Below are 17,095 nucleotides of genomic sequence, written 5' to 3' on the forward strand. Positions count from 1 at the left end.
AGGTGACAGAGCTCTCTCAATTCCATAAAGGAAATCAGTAAGTGGAAGCATGGGAAACAGATTACAGTGGTACCTCGGGTTACATATGCTTCAGGTTACAGACTCCGCTAACTCAGAAATAGTACCTCGGGTTAAGAACTTTGCTTCAGGATGAGAACGGAAATCGTGCTCCAGCAGGAGGCCCCATTAGCTAAAGTGGTGCTTCAGGTTAAGAACAGTTTCAGGTTAAGAACGGACCTCCGGAACGAATTAAGTACTTAACCCGAGGTACCACTGTAATGTAAAATACAGTCCAATTAACCCCCTAGGAAGTGATAAGGTTGGGTTCTGAGCATTCTCTCTCTCTCTCTTACCCTTTCCTTCACTGTGAGGAGATGGAAATGAAATACAAGGAGATCCTGTGTTTATCTGAAAGAATGACTAACACTCTGATGAGGGGAGTGGGGAAGGGAGCAATACAAAACCAAGCTCTACCCCATTCACTCCTTAGCTTCCATGCTGTATGGAAGGGCAAGTAAAAACTGAGAAACGAACCCTCACTAAAAACATTTAAAATATTTAAATGAATGTCAAACTGAAACCCATGCAAACAGTAACATTCTAATTTATAATAATATTTTTTTTAAAAAACTGATCAAGAATCTATTTTACAGATACCTTATACGTTAAACCTTATGCTGCATCTGCATACAGAAGCTTTGCATAATTTACTTAAGGATAGGTGAATAGCAAGGTTTTTTTATGCTGCTGAATGTATATTTTTGTGCTCGACAGCACTGTAAATTCATAAAAGAATGCTGCTGATCATAAATCAGAAATGTGTAAGGCATTCATAGTTGTTTAAGTCAAGAAGAATTAAATAACAAAATTGAAAAGGTCAAAAGGATGACCTGCTCTGAAATGAAAACAACAATTTAAGGTAAAGGTAAAGGTAAAGGTACCCCTGCCCGTACGGGCCAGTCTTAACAGACTCTGGGGTTGTGCGCCCATCTCACTCAAGAGGCCAGGGGCCAGCGCTGTCCGGAGACACTTCCGGGTCACGTGGCCAGCGTGACATCGCTGCTCTGGCGAGCCAGAGCCGCACGCGGAAACGCCGTTTACCTTCCCACTGGTATCGGTCCCTATTTATCTACTTGCACCCGGAGGTGCTTTCGAACTGCTAGGTTGGCAGGTGCTGGGACCGAGCAGCGGGAGCGCACCCCGCCGCAGGGATTCGAACCGCCGACCTTTCGATCGGCAAGTCCTAGGCGCTGAGGCTTTAACCCACAGCGCCATCTGCGTCCCGATAAAACAACAATTTAACTTCTAATTAAATAAATAATTTTCATTCAGGAGGATCATTATACATGGTAAATCTGAAAAGCCATTCAAAAATGACTAAGAATCACAGCATGGTGAGATAAGAGAAAAGGTTATATATAATTCACCAACAAAATACTTTTGTTTTATCGAAGAAATACTGAAAATGGATGATCAATCACGATCATTACAGAAAAGATGTGTTTAGCATTCTTCTTTGAATTAAGGGTAGGGGAACCCCATCTTACAAAGCAAAGATAGAGAGCACTAATGGGGGGGGTAGTAGTCATTTGTACACAAGTATCATGAGGTAGGAATGGATTCTTAGCCCCTCCAGCGCCCTCCAGTCACAACACTCCCTGTTAACACTGTCCCTGCTCCCTTTTCCCTCTGAAAGCTAGTCTCCAAGACTAGGGTGTGCAAAGTCCAGGAAATGTAAGGAAATGCTTAGAGGTATGCGTGTGAAATGCTCCCACATCAAAACAGGCACATATTTGGCGAAGTGTGTTTCCATGAGGATCAAAAGACTTTCATTTATCTTTCCTGGAAGGGAGGGAATATCACCCAGTTTAAGAGCTACTAAGCTGTCTCTTGTGTCACCTTCAAAAGTCCACACAGTGGTGCTCTCTGTTTACATAGGTGAGGCTAGCACCCCAGGTATTTTGGCACCCAGAATAGTTGCAAGCTGCCTCTATGGTTAGTATGGCCATGGCAATATTACCAGAAAACTAATTTACTTTTTCTTAAGTACTGATACAGCAACCGTTTCTTCCTTCTCTCAGTTAATTTTCTTTATACAGTGGTACCTTGGTTTACAAACTTAATCTGTTCCGGAAGTCCATTCTTAAACCGAAACCGTTCTTAAACCGAGGTGCGCTTTCCCTAATGAGGTCTCCCGCCGCTGGTGCTCTTCCACCATTTGGATTCCGTTCTTAGACTGTGATAAAGTTCTCAAACCGGGACACTATTTCCAGTTTTGTGGAGTTCGTAAACCAAATCATTCTTAAACAGGACTGTTCTTAAACCAAGGTACCACTGTATATATTTTTTCCTGCTACGCTATACCTAATTTATATTGCAAACTTTCTAGCAGAGGCCCTTATCAAATTAGTTTGTCCAGAGCAGCATGTACATCTCATGTTTTGCATACCAATAATAGTGACAGGGGAATGAATGCAACTTTGGCATTTGAAAAACAACTAGATAGGAAAAGAGAGGGAGGGTGAAACAATAGCCAGTATTGAGACAGTATATTTGGACATGTTTATGGGAAAACAAGCATGCCCTAATGGAGACAGAAATAAATTAAATCAAATGCACATTTTCATATGCATGAGATATAGATGTCAGGAAGTTGTCTCTCCTGCAAACCAAGATGTCATGTTGACGTGATGCAGACAGGCAGAACAAAAAAATGAGAGAAAATTTTCTTCACCAAACACAAGTTCCAAACCTCTGCATGTTGAGAAAAGCCACTCAGAAATTTCTAGTGAATCGCTCCCACATATCAATGGAAGGTTACCAACTATAATAAAATGAATTATCTCTTTTTTTGTTTTATCTGCCTGCCATGAAACAGAAGCAATGCTAAGCCACACAATTTCATAGATATTATGAATTAGAATTCCTGTGGGGATCCGGAAATTTATATCCTACTCCAAAAGGTAAGAACATAACTGAGTCCCCAAAATCCATATAGTCCATTCTGCCAGGATAGTCAGAAACCAATAAACCAGCTGATTGGGAACTGCTCTCTTCCAAAATAATTTCTTTTCCTACCTCGTCTTCAGAGCAGAGCTACAGCTTCCAACCCAGTGACCTTATGATGTCAGCAGGAAATCCAGGACCCATACCGTGCAGAAATAATGCCTCCTCCACACAACAGCTGAAGGCATCTATCCTTCAGGGTGCTGCTTTGCAAATGACTTCTCTGTAGGGAAGCCACTTGCAAGGATCACCCCGCACCGCACAGGATCAATGCCTCTGCTCAACAGCTGTTTTGCAGAGGCACTGATCAAGTGGGGTATCAGGCAGGAAGGAGAGTCACAGGGCATTAGGCTCCTACCTTCTCTCAAAATAGGCAGCTGTCAGTCACAAGGAACTCAATGCACGCCTCTTCTTCCTGCCTGATGCCTTATCCTTGACAGCCCCAGATCCCTCTGGGTCATTCAACACAACTACAGGCATCTGTGGCTATCTTGACTTGTGCAAGGCCTGAATCCTTCCAAATAGGCACAACGTGGCTCAGGATTCAGGGCTTAGTCAAATCTGGTGCATAGCCCTAGTAATTGGAAATGTAATGTTCTGGACAAAGAGGATATAGTCATGGCTATCATAGTCCATGAAGCCTTGAAGCTGCCCTTCTGCAATTAGAACTTAGGCAGTAGATTCACCAGACACACAAGTCTTCTGGCCCCAGACTTCCTCACTATGTTAATAAGTGCTGGCCTTTCATTTAAATTACAGCAATCGTTTCTGAATTTCAATCTACACATATCAATTCGCTTATGCAAGTTTTATGCAAACCTGTTTTCTCTTCGGTCTTGATGCGCTACTAGCCACCTTAATTTTAATCCAGCTTTAAAGCAATCTATTGAGTAAGATCCTCATTCTTAAATTCTCTTTGTATTTACAGTTGCACCAAAATTCAATTTTAAAAAATAAGATCCTAATTCATCAACGTATCATTAAAGTAACTCTAAAGTGAAACAGGATGCCTTGTAGTTGTGTTATATCCTCCAGTTAACAGTCACTGCTAGTTGCAGCCCCATACAAGTATACCATTAATGTCACTGTTATACCATAATAATCACAGGAATTACCATTGAAGAAACTGATCTGGCATCCTCCTCATAGTTTACAACAGGTGGCGGTTCTTTCCCATCATTTTCTTGCACTTTTTGTTCTAGAAGTTCCTTCTGGGCAGCAAACTTGACTTCAGTGCATCTCAATTGCTGAACCGTTTGCTTCAATTCTTCCAGTGTCTGTTTCTGGCTTAATAGAAGCACAACACTGAAAATGAACGAGATAAAATTAATTTAGGGGGGGGGGACCTGAAGTTAATTTCTCCTCTCAAAAAACATGGATTTCTGGGTGAGGATGGTGACAGGTCCTTTGAGCTACACCGTCTGTTTTAATTTGTCTTAGTTTTAAAGTCAATTGGCTCAGCTGTTCATGTTAATTGCAACATGCAGGCAAGGAGCTTATCTGTTTTACTTTTACGTGGACTTAAAAGTCATATATGTTAATTATAGGAAAGGCGCTGAGAGGGCAACTTTTGATTCGGCTTTCAGCATTCTGCTGATAAGGAATTTTAAAGCTCATCTTGACTGAGGGATATTCTGCAATTTTAATGGTTTTAATATGGTTACCACATAAGCACAGACCCACAGCGCTTAAAATAAATCATCTGGGACTCCATTGTCCAGAAATTTTGTCCAGAAATCCTCAACAGGAGCAGCTAGGGCAAGGGAGATGGAGGTAACTACAAAGCAATTGCAGCACGGTGTAATTTATTTGCCTTATATGGACAGCCCTGGTTCTTTACACGGCAAATGTGCAAGAAATGGGCTGGGTATGCCTTATCCCAAGTAAGAGGTTTTGCTATATATTCCTCTAATGAAAGCTTACCTAACTGGTCAATAGATCCAGACTTGTTAGGAGCTAATACAATTAGGAACCTTGCTTTTAAACATCTACATTCCTCCGCTTAATAGTCGGTCACTGACCACCAGGATATGGTCAGATTTAACTTTCTTACTGGAGCAGGTCAGTGGTAAATTTCCCACAGCATTTATACATATTTATGGGGATTTTAATGCCCAAATTTGAGCAATTGCGGAGGGTCTTCTGCTACCTTGGAATATATGTTCCTAACAAGTTATAAACAAGTCATTTGAATACAGACATGCTTGCTTAAGTATTTTCAGATATGAGATCCAATCATGGCACACTAAAACTTCATGAATTTATTTTAATACTCACTCAGATTTCCTCTCACAGATCTTAGAAGATTCTTCTATCTTTTTTTCTAATTCCAATACTAGCTCTTCCTTGTTTAGAAGTGTCTGCTGTGTCTGAATCAGCTCTTCTACTACTGTTTTCAACCTAAGGATTCAATGAAAAAAATTATATATTCATCTCACAAATATATATTGCATACACTTAGCAACTCCCTAGTGTTTTCATCAGAATACAGCTGAAAATGTAAGAGAGAGCAATATACACTTATATGAACACATATCCATCTATTGTTATTATTTGCTTATATCACATCGATTGGGGGGAAATACATTCTATACCAACTATAGCCCTCCAGTTGTTTTGAACTATAAATCCCATCATCCCTGTGCACTGGCCATGTTGGCTCAGGCTGGTGGGATACTTGCAAGTTCAACAGCCCATTCACCAGCATCATCTGCACCTTGGTTTCCAAATGCATAAAGCCTTTCCTGCAAAAGTAAATTGTTGCTTCTTTGCCTTAACAAAAGCAGGAGCCAAGCCACATTGATTTTATCACGAAGAAGAAACTTTGTTTGCTGATCGGAATCAATTCCAATAAGCAAACAAAGTTTATTTTTCTGGCAATAAGATCCACCAGGCTTTAAGGCACAAACAATGTCTCGTGCTAGGCAGAGTAGAGACCTTGATATCATGCTTAGCCTGATATCGTGCTGGGTCTCTATTCTGCCTAGTGAATCTCCCTGCCTTGGCAGGGGAAGCTTATTGTTATGCTGGATCTGTCTCTAGCCAGAGGCATGGGGCTTGCGCCTTGCAGACCCTGCAGGAAGCAGCTTTTAAAGGTAAAGGTAAAGGTACCCCTCCCCGTACGGGCCAGTCTTCAGACTCTGGGGTTGTGCGCCCATCTCACTCAAGAGGCCAGGGGCCAGCGCTGTCCGGAGACACTTCCGGGTCACGTGGCCAGCGTGACAAAGCTGCATCTGGCGAGCCAGAGCCGCACACGGAAACGCCGTTTACCTTCCTGCTGGTAAGCGGTCCCTATTTATCTACTTGCACCCGGAGGTGCTTTCAAACTGCTAGGTTGGCAGGCGCTGGGACCGAGCAGCGGGAGCGCACCCCGCCGCAGGGATTCGATCGGCAAGTCCTAGGCGCTGAGGCTTTAACCCACAGCGCCACCTGCGTCCCTGGAAGCCCTTTACTTTGCAACACCAGCTGAGAGGCAGCAGGGGCTTATGCTTTGAAGATCTGAAGGCAGGAAATGGTAATCTAGTTTGCAGTAAAGGTTTGCTTTGCAGTAAAGTGCTGCTTCCTGCCTGCTGGGTCTGCAAGGCCAGCTGGGTAGTGCATTCTCGATATATTACAGGGTGGAAAAAAATATGAAACCTTTATCGCGGTCTGGACAAAATATTGAAATATCACTCACCCCCAGTAAGAATTCCCCACTCTCCTAAACTTACTGGTCATTATACGGCCTCGGTCCAGTATATCTGAAGGAGCGTCTCCTCCCCCACCATTCTGCCCGGACACTGAGGTCCAGCTCCGAGGGCCTTCTGGCGGTTCCCTCACTGCGAGAGGCCAAGTTACAGGGAACCAGGCAGAGGGCCTTCTTGGTAGTGGCGCCCGCCCTGTGGAACGCCTCCCATCAGATGTCAAAGCGATAAACATTTACCTGACATTCAGAAGACATCTGAAGGCAGCCCTGTTCAGGGAAGTTTTTAATATGTGACATTTTAGTGTATCTTTCATCTTTGTTGGAAGCCGCCCAGAGTGGCTGGGGAAACCCAGCCAGATGGGCGGGGTACAAATAATAAATTATTATTATTATTATTATTATTATTATTATTATTATTATTATTATTATTCTGCAATCACTTTGCTCATCAACCTGGTCAACAAATAGGAACATAGGAAGCTGTATTGCAGTGAAGCAAACTCTTGTCTATCTAGCTCAGTATTATCTACACTGACGGGCACAGCTCTCCAGCTTTCATGTAGGGGTCTGGTCTACCTGGAGATGTCAGTAACTGAACCATATAAGGCAAGATGAAAAAAATGAGAAAGGAGGCTAAGTTACTTACATCGTTTGCAAACTTTCAGCTGTTAAATTATTCCACATAATCTCATTAGCTTGAAGATTTTCATTTTCTTCCAATAAAGATGTATCAAACTCTATTTCTTGTTGCGCAACATCTGGTGTCCTTTACAGATGCAAAACACTGATTGATTTGATATAATACTCAAAGACACTTCACACAAGTACAATATGCTATTCGTAGTCTACAAAAATACAACTGCATTTAATTAAAGGAATCAGGATATTAACATATCACAGTTTTCCATAGGCGCTGTTGTGACTCTATATGAATACAGGTCACAAAATTGGGATTACATTTGAGCTACTAGGACTACTTGTTCTGGATGCTGCCAAAGGTGGGACACAGACTAACACCAAGCACCTGAAGTGGGAATGACACTGTATTCTACTTCCATACCAGGCTGGCCAGCTACAGTCTGTTAGTTCTGACAATTATACTAAGATTTAGTGGAAGGCCCATGGGAGATAATACATTTTATATTTAAAACAAGCGTAGAGAAAGTAAGCACTTTTATGAACTATGTATCCATAGCTGATAATGACCTTTGCCAAAGTAGTCGTATGCGGATTTTCTTTGCCCATGCCCCATCCCACTAACCTCTTGCCTGAGGAACGGTTCTTTTGCTCATAAGAATTTCTAGTCATATGCTTGAAAGCTCCTTCTCTGCAGATGAAATGGCTGCAATCTACACCAATCACACGATCAAAGGAGGACCAGTTCATACAACTGACAGCTCACACATGTGACTCACATAGTGCTGGTGCAACTATTCACTTGTATGAAGCAGTCCCTCAAAAAGGTTGGGTGATTTAAACCACACTATCTCAGATGCTGCTGCACTAGGAGCATGCATGTGTGGTCACCACCCAATTATCTGCTGTTCCACAGTGTTGAAGACACGTTTTCCCATTCCCAGCAATTTTCCCATTCCCAGGGGTTAGTAGTATGGGTTAATGGCTTTGCCCACTGAACAAAGGCAGGCAGCAACCTTTTGGGAGGTGGGGCATCCATCATGCAGTTCTGCTCCTGCTTTCGATCAAAATGAAGTCAGTTGCCATTACCTCCCACTGATTTCTCAGGTTCTTACATTTTTATTCACCTTCTCTTGTCTTTCCAAATAGCTTACTGAATACTTTTACTCAGTACTTCTTGGATTTAACTTTAAGTCCTCAGATTTAACTTTAGCTTCTTTGTGTCTTCAGTTTTCACAGACCTCCCCCACCCCACCACTGCCCCAGAATAGATGGAATTTAACAAAAGCTTCTATATATCCCCCCATACATTAAGCTAAGAGAGAAAAGGAAATCCTTTCCACTACAGCAACAGCCGTTTAATATGCAAGACAAAGGGAAAGGGATCTGAGAAACCTAGAGAAAGTGCAAGCCCATCTTGCTTGCGTTTGACAAGAAAGCCATTTTCCCTCTTCCAGCAAGCAGGAAAAATCTCTTTATCAAGAATTCCTTTCCAAAAGAGAGTCTCAATTCATTTACAAAAAAACTGAAAGTAGAAGGAAGTAGAACTACCCCTTTCATATAGTGATCAGCCAGCCACCCCTACCAATTTACATCAATGGCTCAAACCTCTCCTGCAGCACCCACCGCACCAGAGATACAGTTTCTCCTGTTCCAGGGAAGCTAGTGGGGTTAGATACTTGGGGAGGGGAAAAGCGTCCCTCCCTCCTCTGAGGCTGATACCAACTGAGAAAAGGAAAAGATGCAAGCAAGGGCTTTAAAAACTGCTTCCTTGCAATGCTCTGTATCCCATTAGTCCTTCTCAATCATCAGATGAAGAGGAATTCATGGGGCTCCAACCCTCCTTCCCCCCAAAACTACCACTGACCAGGGTTTTTCAGGGGTCCATTCCCCCCTCAGAGCCAGCTCCTGCTCATACTCTACAGCTGTCTGAGGACACGCTCAATCAAATCAAGCAGGGTCTCCTCTCAGCTCTTGCGTGCTCTTCACCTGCTCACGCCAGACATGCTGGCAAGGGATTTATGACCTCAAAGACAGCGCCCAAAAGGTTCTCTCTCAGCTCAAGGCAGCCTAATGTACCTACCACTGAGCTTGCTTCCACCAGACCTCAGTCTCTCCATTCCTTTGGTCTGGGAGAGTATTAGAATCCAATGACTACTTTTACTAACATGGATTAATATGAGGATGTATGGAGTGACACACCACACACACAAACACCAACAATTCTCACATTGGCTATTTCAGGAATCTCATTACATTCCTTTATTATGCAAAACTTTAGCTACCTTGGAGTTTAATTCCCCCACCGCCACCCCCCAGCCGAGTCATCTCCTGCTTCCACTAAAACAGTGGCAGTACTAAAGGAACTACAACCTCCTATGTCTGGAGTTCCGGTTCCAGCTCCCTTCTTGACGGTTACAAAGGCTGAATTGGATTCAACCCTCCAGCATCAGAAAGTGGTAGTGCTCGCTAAAAACTTATACTAGTTACTGGTAGATTCTGATTTCATGGACTCCTTAAAACTGCCCAGCGTAGCTCTACCTATTTCCATTTCAGTTTCTAAAGCTCTGCTTCTGCAGGAAGGGGACTCTCAGCTGAGGAATGCCACCTAGACTGCACCATCCACAGGGCCTTAGCCAGAAAAGTAGTTTGCACAGACTTGGTGTCTGCACATGCATCCTTAATGCAGGTGGATGATCTTCTAGACAACCCTGCTCAAGATATGAGTCGTACCCACCAAACCTTACTCAAGCTACACTGTTCAGCTGCATTCATTGCAGATGCTACAATGGATACCATGTCCTTGGGACTGGTTTGGTGGACAAATGCACTCTGTGGCATCTACACACTGGGAGGCAGATATTCGGTCCTGCTTTAAGCTCTCCACCACCTGCTATGTGGGTGGCAAACTTCTTGGAAAAGAAACCCTCAATGACTCTCTAGTTGAATCCAGAGACAAACACAAGATGCTGCTCACTAGCAAGACAGACAAGAAAGCCAACAGGAGATATTCTCCAGATTCCTACAACCAGTTCTTTTGGAACATCAGGCAACCAAGTGGAAAAAGAGACGCTATCTCGCATGTTGCTGCATGAGGAGCATGCATGTGATGCCACCACATATTATCTGATGTTCTACAGTGTTGAGGATAAATTTATTTAGAACAAATTATAGTTTGCAATGGTGAAACAACAACAGCAGTTATAAATATACATTTACCTGTGAGCCTCTATGAAACTACTGTACTCAGAACCAGGGTCTAACTGTTCAACAGATGTTTGGATCTCTTTATGAACATTCACTATTTCTTCTGTTACAAGACTGGTGATCTGACTGTATTCTTCAAGGATACCTTTTCTGGAGAAAAGAAAAATACTGCATAAGCATGGCTAGAAAACCTTTTAGTAATTTATAAACTAAAAACATGAAGGAATGGATGAATTCTTGTTTTTTAACTCTTCATTAACTCCTTGGATAATGAAGTCTTTTTTATATATGACACATGCTGCTTCATAATTTTATGTCTTGGTATTGCAACCTTCCCAAGGCCTCCAAATGCTTTTTATGAGTAGGCTGTGAAGAGCAAAAGTTCTTAGGGTACAGACATATGAACAAGAGGTGCAATCTGCTTCCCTGCCCTTCTGTGAAGATCACAGTCTGTGGATCAGATTCTGGCACACTCTCTCTCCCTCCCTCAGTGCTTCAGATGGGCTGTCTGCTTCCTGGCATGCTTATCCTATCACACACTTGTTCAGCTCTTAAAATGTTTTATTTTTTTTACACTGTTTTTAAAAGTTTTATAAACAGTTCTGAAAGGGGAGGAAGTTATTTTACAGTGGACACAACAGCCAGACAATTAGGCTTTGCACAGTTTGCTTCTGCAAAGGGACAGGGGGAATTCCATAATTGACACAGGAGCCATCCATTCAGCAATGTGACAAATCTAGTTTCTGCCAGGAACCAGATGAACAAGTTCCCTCAGAGCCCAGTCTGGGAAAGACAATCATGTGTCTACACTGTGCAACAGTGATCACGCTTCAACCACAAACTCATCATTCAAGATACGTACATTGGTATGCAGCCTATCCTCACCTGCGTGATACTTCAAAAGCTGGAAAGGGAGGTGAGAGAAACCCTGAAGCATAAGCCATTTCCCTTCTGCTCCTCCCTTTCCTTCGTTAGAACAACACATGGGGAACAAGCAGATTGCAAGAAACATGCCATAGCAGCTGCTCCATGTTCCTCTTCTCATTTTCAAACCACCAACGAAGGGAAAGAGAGAAGTGAAGGAAACCACTATACCGCCCTTCTTATCTCTTCTCCTCTGTCTGCTATTTCTGTTGAACTGAAGAAGGAAATGAAGATTCCCTTGAACCACACATCCTGATGGTAGCCATTTATCTAGCATAATCTACCCTGTTCAATAGAATATGAGAAACTTGCTGTAGGTTCAGCTGAGCAGGATGACTTAATAAAAATAAACACTGAAGAACTGAATTGCACTCCGCATGCTACAATATATTCACTGCTGCATGATGCTTTTTCAAAGGTTTTGTTTTGAGTGAGATCAATCAATCAAAACATAAAACCTTTTTCTACTGGGTTGTCAAATATTCAGTACCATACCCATAAAATTGAGCATGCTAAGGACAGGTCCCAATCAAGAGTGATCTGGAAGTCCCAGCAACTGCAAGAAGGTTTCTGAAGAGCCAAATGAATATCAGACTGATTTGAGGTTTCAGAACTAAACTATAAGGAGGTTATGTCCTTTTAAATAGGCCCATCTGCACAAGTCAAATAAGCAAAGATTTGCATCAGTGGGTAAATCCCCTAGTATGCATCCACAAATAGAATAGACTTCCTCTCACACAACAGGACTTTCCCTTCCTTTCTTCTCACCCAGCAGCCTCCTGTGCTCCCTGCAAACTTCTGCTGAAGAATCCCCAAAAGAGGAAGCCCTATCGTGAGAGAGGAAATGTAGTCTACCTATGGGATAGACACCATTGGATTTAATCCACTGGTACAAATTGTTCCCCATGAAATCCTAAGCACTGAACAGGTAAGAGCACGAAGACACAATTTCTATGCTTAGAGAAACAATGCTACTCATGACTGCCAAAACAAGAAAAAGAGCAAAAGTCACAAAATGAAGAACAGGGTCATTTGCTTTGGGAATGGCAAATACGGGCTCCAATTTAACAATTTACTTCAAAGTAAATTAAAAAAATGCAACCCTGTTTGTTTCAAAAGGCCCATTAATATTTTAGCAACTGTTTGAAGAGGGAGTAACCTGGTTTTAGAATATCTCCAGAAGCTGCTGAGCTAAGGGGGGGGGGGAGCTACCTATAAACAAAATGCAACTCCATTTACCTTAGGAGTCTTTTTGTAAGATTATGCTGTCAAAAAAGGAAGACCAAGAGCAATTATGGCTATCCAACCCAATTAATAAAAACTGAACAGCCAACAATGACATGGAATGGAAAATATTGTTTACATACTTTTATAACGCCACTTTTCAGATCAAGCTTCCAATGTAGCACTGTTTAAAGTCCCAACAACCAGCTTTCAGATTGCACCAGCTATTTTATTTCTACTACTTCTTGCGGGCATTTGCTGGTTGCACCTCATCAGCAATTCAGACAAGTAACAGCAGAAAACAGAATCATCCATTAAAAGCCCATGAGAATAAAATTATCTTCTTCACTTGATACATGCACACAAAAAGTTGATGCTGACTAATGTCCCTGGTGAGAATGTTCCACAATGAGGACTCCACCATTATAAAAGGCCATTTCTGCATTGACTACTCAACACTGAGGGCAGTGACACCGAGTGCAGGGTCTTTGATACAGGCCCAGGTTGGCAAAAAGTGTTCCCTCGGATACTCCCAACCATACAATGCTTTATAAAACCAGCACCTTAAATTCACGTTTCTATCCTCAGCTGCCACTGTAGAATTTTGGGAGTATCTAACAGCAATGGATGCTATTTTAGGCTACCGCTACTTACAAATAACAATGCAATGTGCCCAGGCAGCTGAAATATGCATGGTTTTACAGTAAAAGAAAATGTGTCTTACAGTGCTTTAACCATTTCTTCTTGCATCTTCTGCAAGGAGTCAAGGAACAGAGGAAGCGTAGCGTCATAATACTGGTGCTGGTGTAACTGTGCTCCTTTCAGTGCCAACACATACTGATTGTGCAACATGTGGAGTTTCATAGTAGCTTTATCGTAACGTTCTTTGGCTTTTTCAGTCTCCTTTCCTGAAGGAAGAGCAATGGGAAGGAAAATCCATAATTATATAAGGATGCAATAAAAAAGACTTAAGCAAGAGCCAAAGTTAACCACTTTTAACTACCATTGATTTCAATGGTGCAGGTATGCATATGACATAATCCTGTTCCACTGAATTCAACAGGGCTTTAACATGATTAATTGTGAAGGGCTGCACCCTAAACTTTGCACATGATTTAATTTCTAGCTAAATACACACATGGGCAGGGATCCAAAGAGATACTTAAGTACACCCTAGGTCACCTCCCTTTAAAAGCAGTTTGCCATGCAATACACAGTGCCTGCAATTGAGAAACACAAGCCTAGAGAGATAGTTGCTTGGTTTTTTTTGGATTCAAGCCACCACTTCTGTTTTCATATCTGCTATCTAATGCAAGCTATTAACCTAATGAGACCCTTAAGTTCGTCTGTCAATTTCTAAAGGCTTTAAATTCAATTTCTTTACTTCAGCTCTCTGCCTTACCAGGGTGCAATGAGTTCCAATTAGTGCTAGAAACAGATTCAAATAACTGCTAGCCTTTCAATTTTCAAAATGAAAGCAGGCTCTGCCTCTTTGCTTCAGAATGCCAAAGTACAATATATAATTTGTTGAACTGGGCGCAAGCTACCCTAATTAGAGCTTTCTGAATCACCATTTTTAAAGGTTTAATATATTGCAAAAAAGTTTACACTATGCACTCTTTATCTTTTTTTTCTTCCCTTTTTTAACACCGAGTTTGAGGAACAACTGTATTGGATATTATGTTCCTATTTTGATTTTTTTCTCTCATACAGCAGCAGAACTGCCTGCATAATTTGTTCTCAGCTCTATAGTCGACAATATGAATTACACATTCATGAAGGGTAAGGTATTATTCCATTTAGTTTGCAGTGGGCTAGAAAAATCTCATAATGCAATTACCTGAACATTTATTCTCATAATATACATTCATATCTCAAAGTGCTTTTATTCTGAGGCATCATTCAATTAATTGTTTTTGTCAAAAGTTAACCATGACATAAATCATGATTCTCTACCCTATACAAAACAGCAATTGCAAGTAGTTAAATAATGCAACCCTTTACAGGTTTACTCATAGGTATAACACACTGAAATAAATGTTAGTGTACGAAGGATTACAGCATAAACAATTGTAATTGCTTTATACAATAATATATTCTAAATACTTCTTAACTAAGTACGGTAAGTTGTTTTATTACAGTCAGTGACTAGTATCAGGATAAAATCACCAATTACCAAGTTTAAAATCTCAGAACAAACTAAAATAAATAAAATTACAGCAATTAAAGTGCAACATACTCAGGACAGATGGTCATCCTTAGATCAGAAGGGTTCGCTTCTGACAGATAAATGACCAACTAGAACTGCTTTTGGATGTATATTTCTTAAATATGGATTACTGGGACACAGCAGGGATTCTCAGTTATAGGATATAATGTAGAGTCAAACTGGAGGAATCCCATCACAGAGCATTTTACGACAGGAATTCTACAGCCATGTTTCTCACATGCTTCACCATGTGATCCCAACAATATAAAATTCCACTCCCCAAGGGCCTATTCAAAATGTGTTTCATGACCCGTTGTCAAAACATATCCAGTGAGAAGACCAGATACATCTCAGAGGGGAGAGCATTCCACAATCTGCCACCAACACAACAGAAGTCTTCTTGTGCCCTGCTGCCCCACAAACCTCACACCGCACAAAACTGAGAGCAGGGCCTCCTCCCCTGTAGATCATGGCACCAAGCTGGTCTATATGGAATGAATAGCTCCTTTAGAAGAGCTTCAAACTCCAGACCCCTGTTCAAAAATTACTGGAAACCCCAAACTGCTGGCAGCCATATCTAGGGGCAGGTGAGTGTGCAGAATCTGCGCAAAATCCTCACATGCAGCTGCATTTACACAGCACACTATTTTGTGGTCAAGTCTCTGCACACTGGGCTACTAATCTAATACCATTGTTAAAAGAGAACAACAATAGGCATCTCGGAACACTTCCTAAAACCAGAGAACTGAAAAGGTGACAGGAGCTGAGAGAAGCTGCTGTGGTTAGAAACTCCCATATGCTTCCTGCCTCTGCGGCTTCTACAATGACCACAGCAATTTTGATACTGAAGAAAGTACATCTGAGTATAATGGTACATGATCCATTCCCTACTTGGATTTTGCAACATGTACCCATAAGTGTTATCTTTTGTCCTGTCCCCTGGACACACACAGCGCTTACCCCATAGTTTGAAAACTACAGCCTGGAAGATACACCGTAACATTTGAACATGCCTTCTCACATTGCTCAGCAATGATATGGCTCCACTAAATGTATTGTCATTAGTGAGGCAACTGTTATGACACCATCGCAAATAATGTTATTTGTACAATCTCAGAAGTATTAAAAAAAAACCAGAAAAGTTTACATTTGTCTCTATTTTGCCCTCAAAGTAATTTTGCCTTCTGCTTTTTAAATGGCTTAAAAGGCATTTAAATGCCATATAAATGAGGATCCCTCAAAATATATTTTCAGAATTGGATGTGTATAGACTATTATCAGCATAAACCCACGTTTCTAGCATAGTTTATTTAATTATGCTGAGAACAAGTTTTCAACAATACAAGATAATCAATCATCTGACCATATTGTTGAACCTGGAGAGATAACATCTCATTTGTGGATGCAGGGAAAGGTCTAAACCTAATTATATACCCAAGTACACCTACACTACATAATGAGATCGAAAAGTGGTTTGATAGTCCTGGCTTTCTGAGAGTGTAGGGGTCAAGGAGCACCAGCCTCTACAAAGAATTACAGTAATTTCCTGAGTCCTTCAGATAGAAGTCATTACTTAAGAACAAGATAGAAACTGGTTTAGATTTGTAGCACAGATATGCTCAGGTATGCGTAATTCAAACAGCTGGCACGTTTGGAAAAGAGGCAATACTCCCACAAAAATGCAGGAGCAATACTGAGAAAGTAATGAAGGGCAAATGCCACAAAATAAACCAAGACTAGCTACAGGGGCAACCACGTATGAAGACTAGTCACAAGCAAAAGTGATTTTACAAAGGGGATAGTTTTGTAAAGTTCAGAAATAATGGACTAAATTCTGGCACTGCAACTCACTTCTGGGAACTGCATATGCTGATTTTTCCACTATGCAAACAGAAGCAGCCATGTTCATATAAGTTGCAGCACTGGTATAAATCCTCCAACATAAAAGGAACAAGAATACGTGTGCACACACAAAAAATTATCTATGCAGCATAAATATTTATCTAAATTGGACAAAATTATTTCCACTTCATAAAATAGAAAGGGGGGTAATCAAATATATGTATCTCAGAAGAAATACTTTTCTTTAAAGTATTGAACTAAGCAAGCAATTTTATATGAATATCCTAGAAGATACTACTTAGTATTCCTTTGAATGTCTTGTACAGTTGCACTTCCAATGCCCACATTTATTTTTAAGTAAC

At 41.3% G+C, this 17,095-nt stretch overlaps 1 protein-coding gene across 6 annotated transcripts in view; it reads right to left on the reverse strand.

Moving 5' to 3' along the window:
• Positions 1–17,095, reverse strand: part of FER (FER tyrosine kinase) — a 155,139-nt gene that overhangs the window by 117,600 nt on the left and 20,444 nt on the right. For all 6 annotated transcript variants that reach the window (XR_014556076.1, XR_014556077.1, XM_083702297.1 and 3 more), the window contains exons 6-10: positions 13,407–13,590; positions 10,547–10,684; positions 7,338–7,457; positions 5,284–5,406; positions 4,122–4,311 (exon numbers count right to left, since the gene is read on the reverse strand). Coding sequence is in view for 4 of the 6 variants with exons in the window: in XM_083702297.1 (XP_083558423.1) it covers positions 4,122–4,311; positions 5,284–5,406; positions 7,338–7,457; positions 10,547–10,684; positions 13,407–13,590 (755 nt within the window). In the remaining 2 variants the exon portion in view is untranslated. The remainder of the gene's footprint in view (positions 1–4,121; positions 4,312–5,283; positions 5,407–7,337; positions 7,458–10,546; positions 10,685–13,406; positions 13,591–17,095) is intronic.

Source organism: Podarcis gaigeae (assembly GCF_964106915.1).
Source record: "Podarcis gaigeae genome assembly, chromosome: 11".
Taxonomy (NCBI): domain Eukaryota; kingdom Metazoa; phylum Chordata; class Lepidosauria; order Squamata; family Lacertidae; genus Podarcis; species Podarcis gaigeae.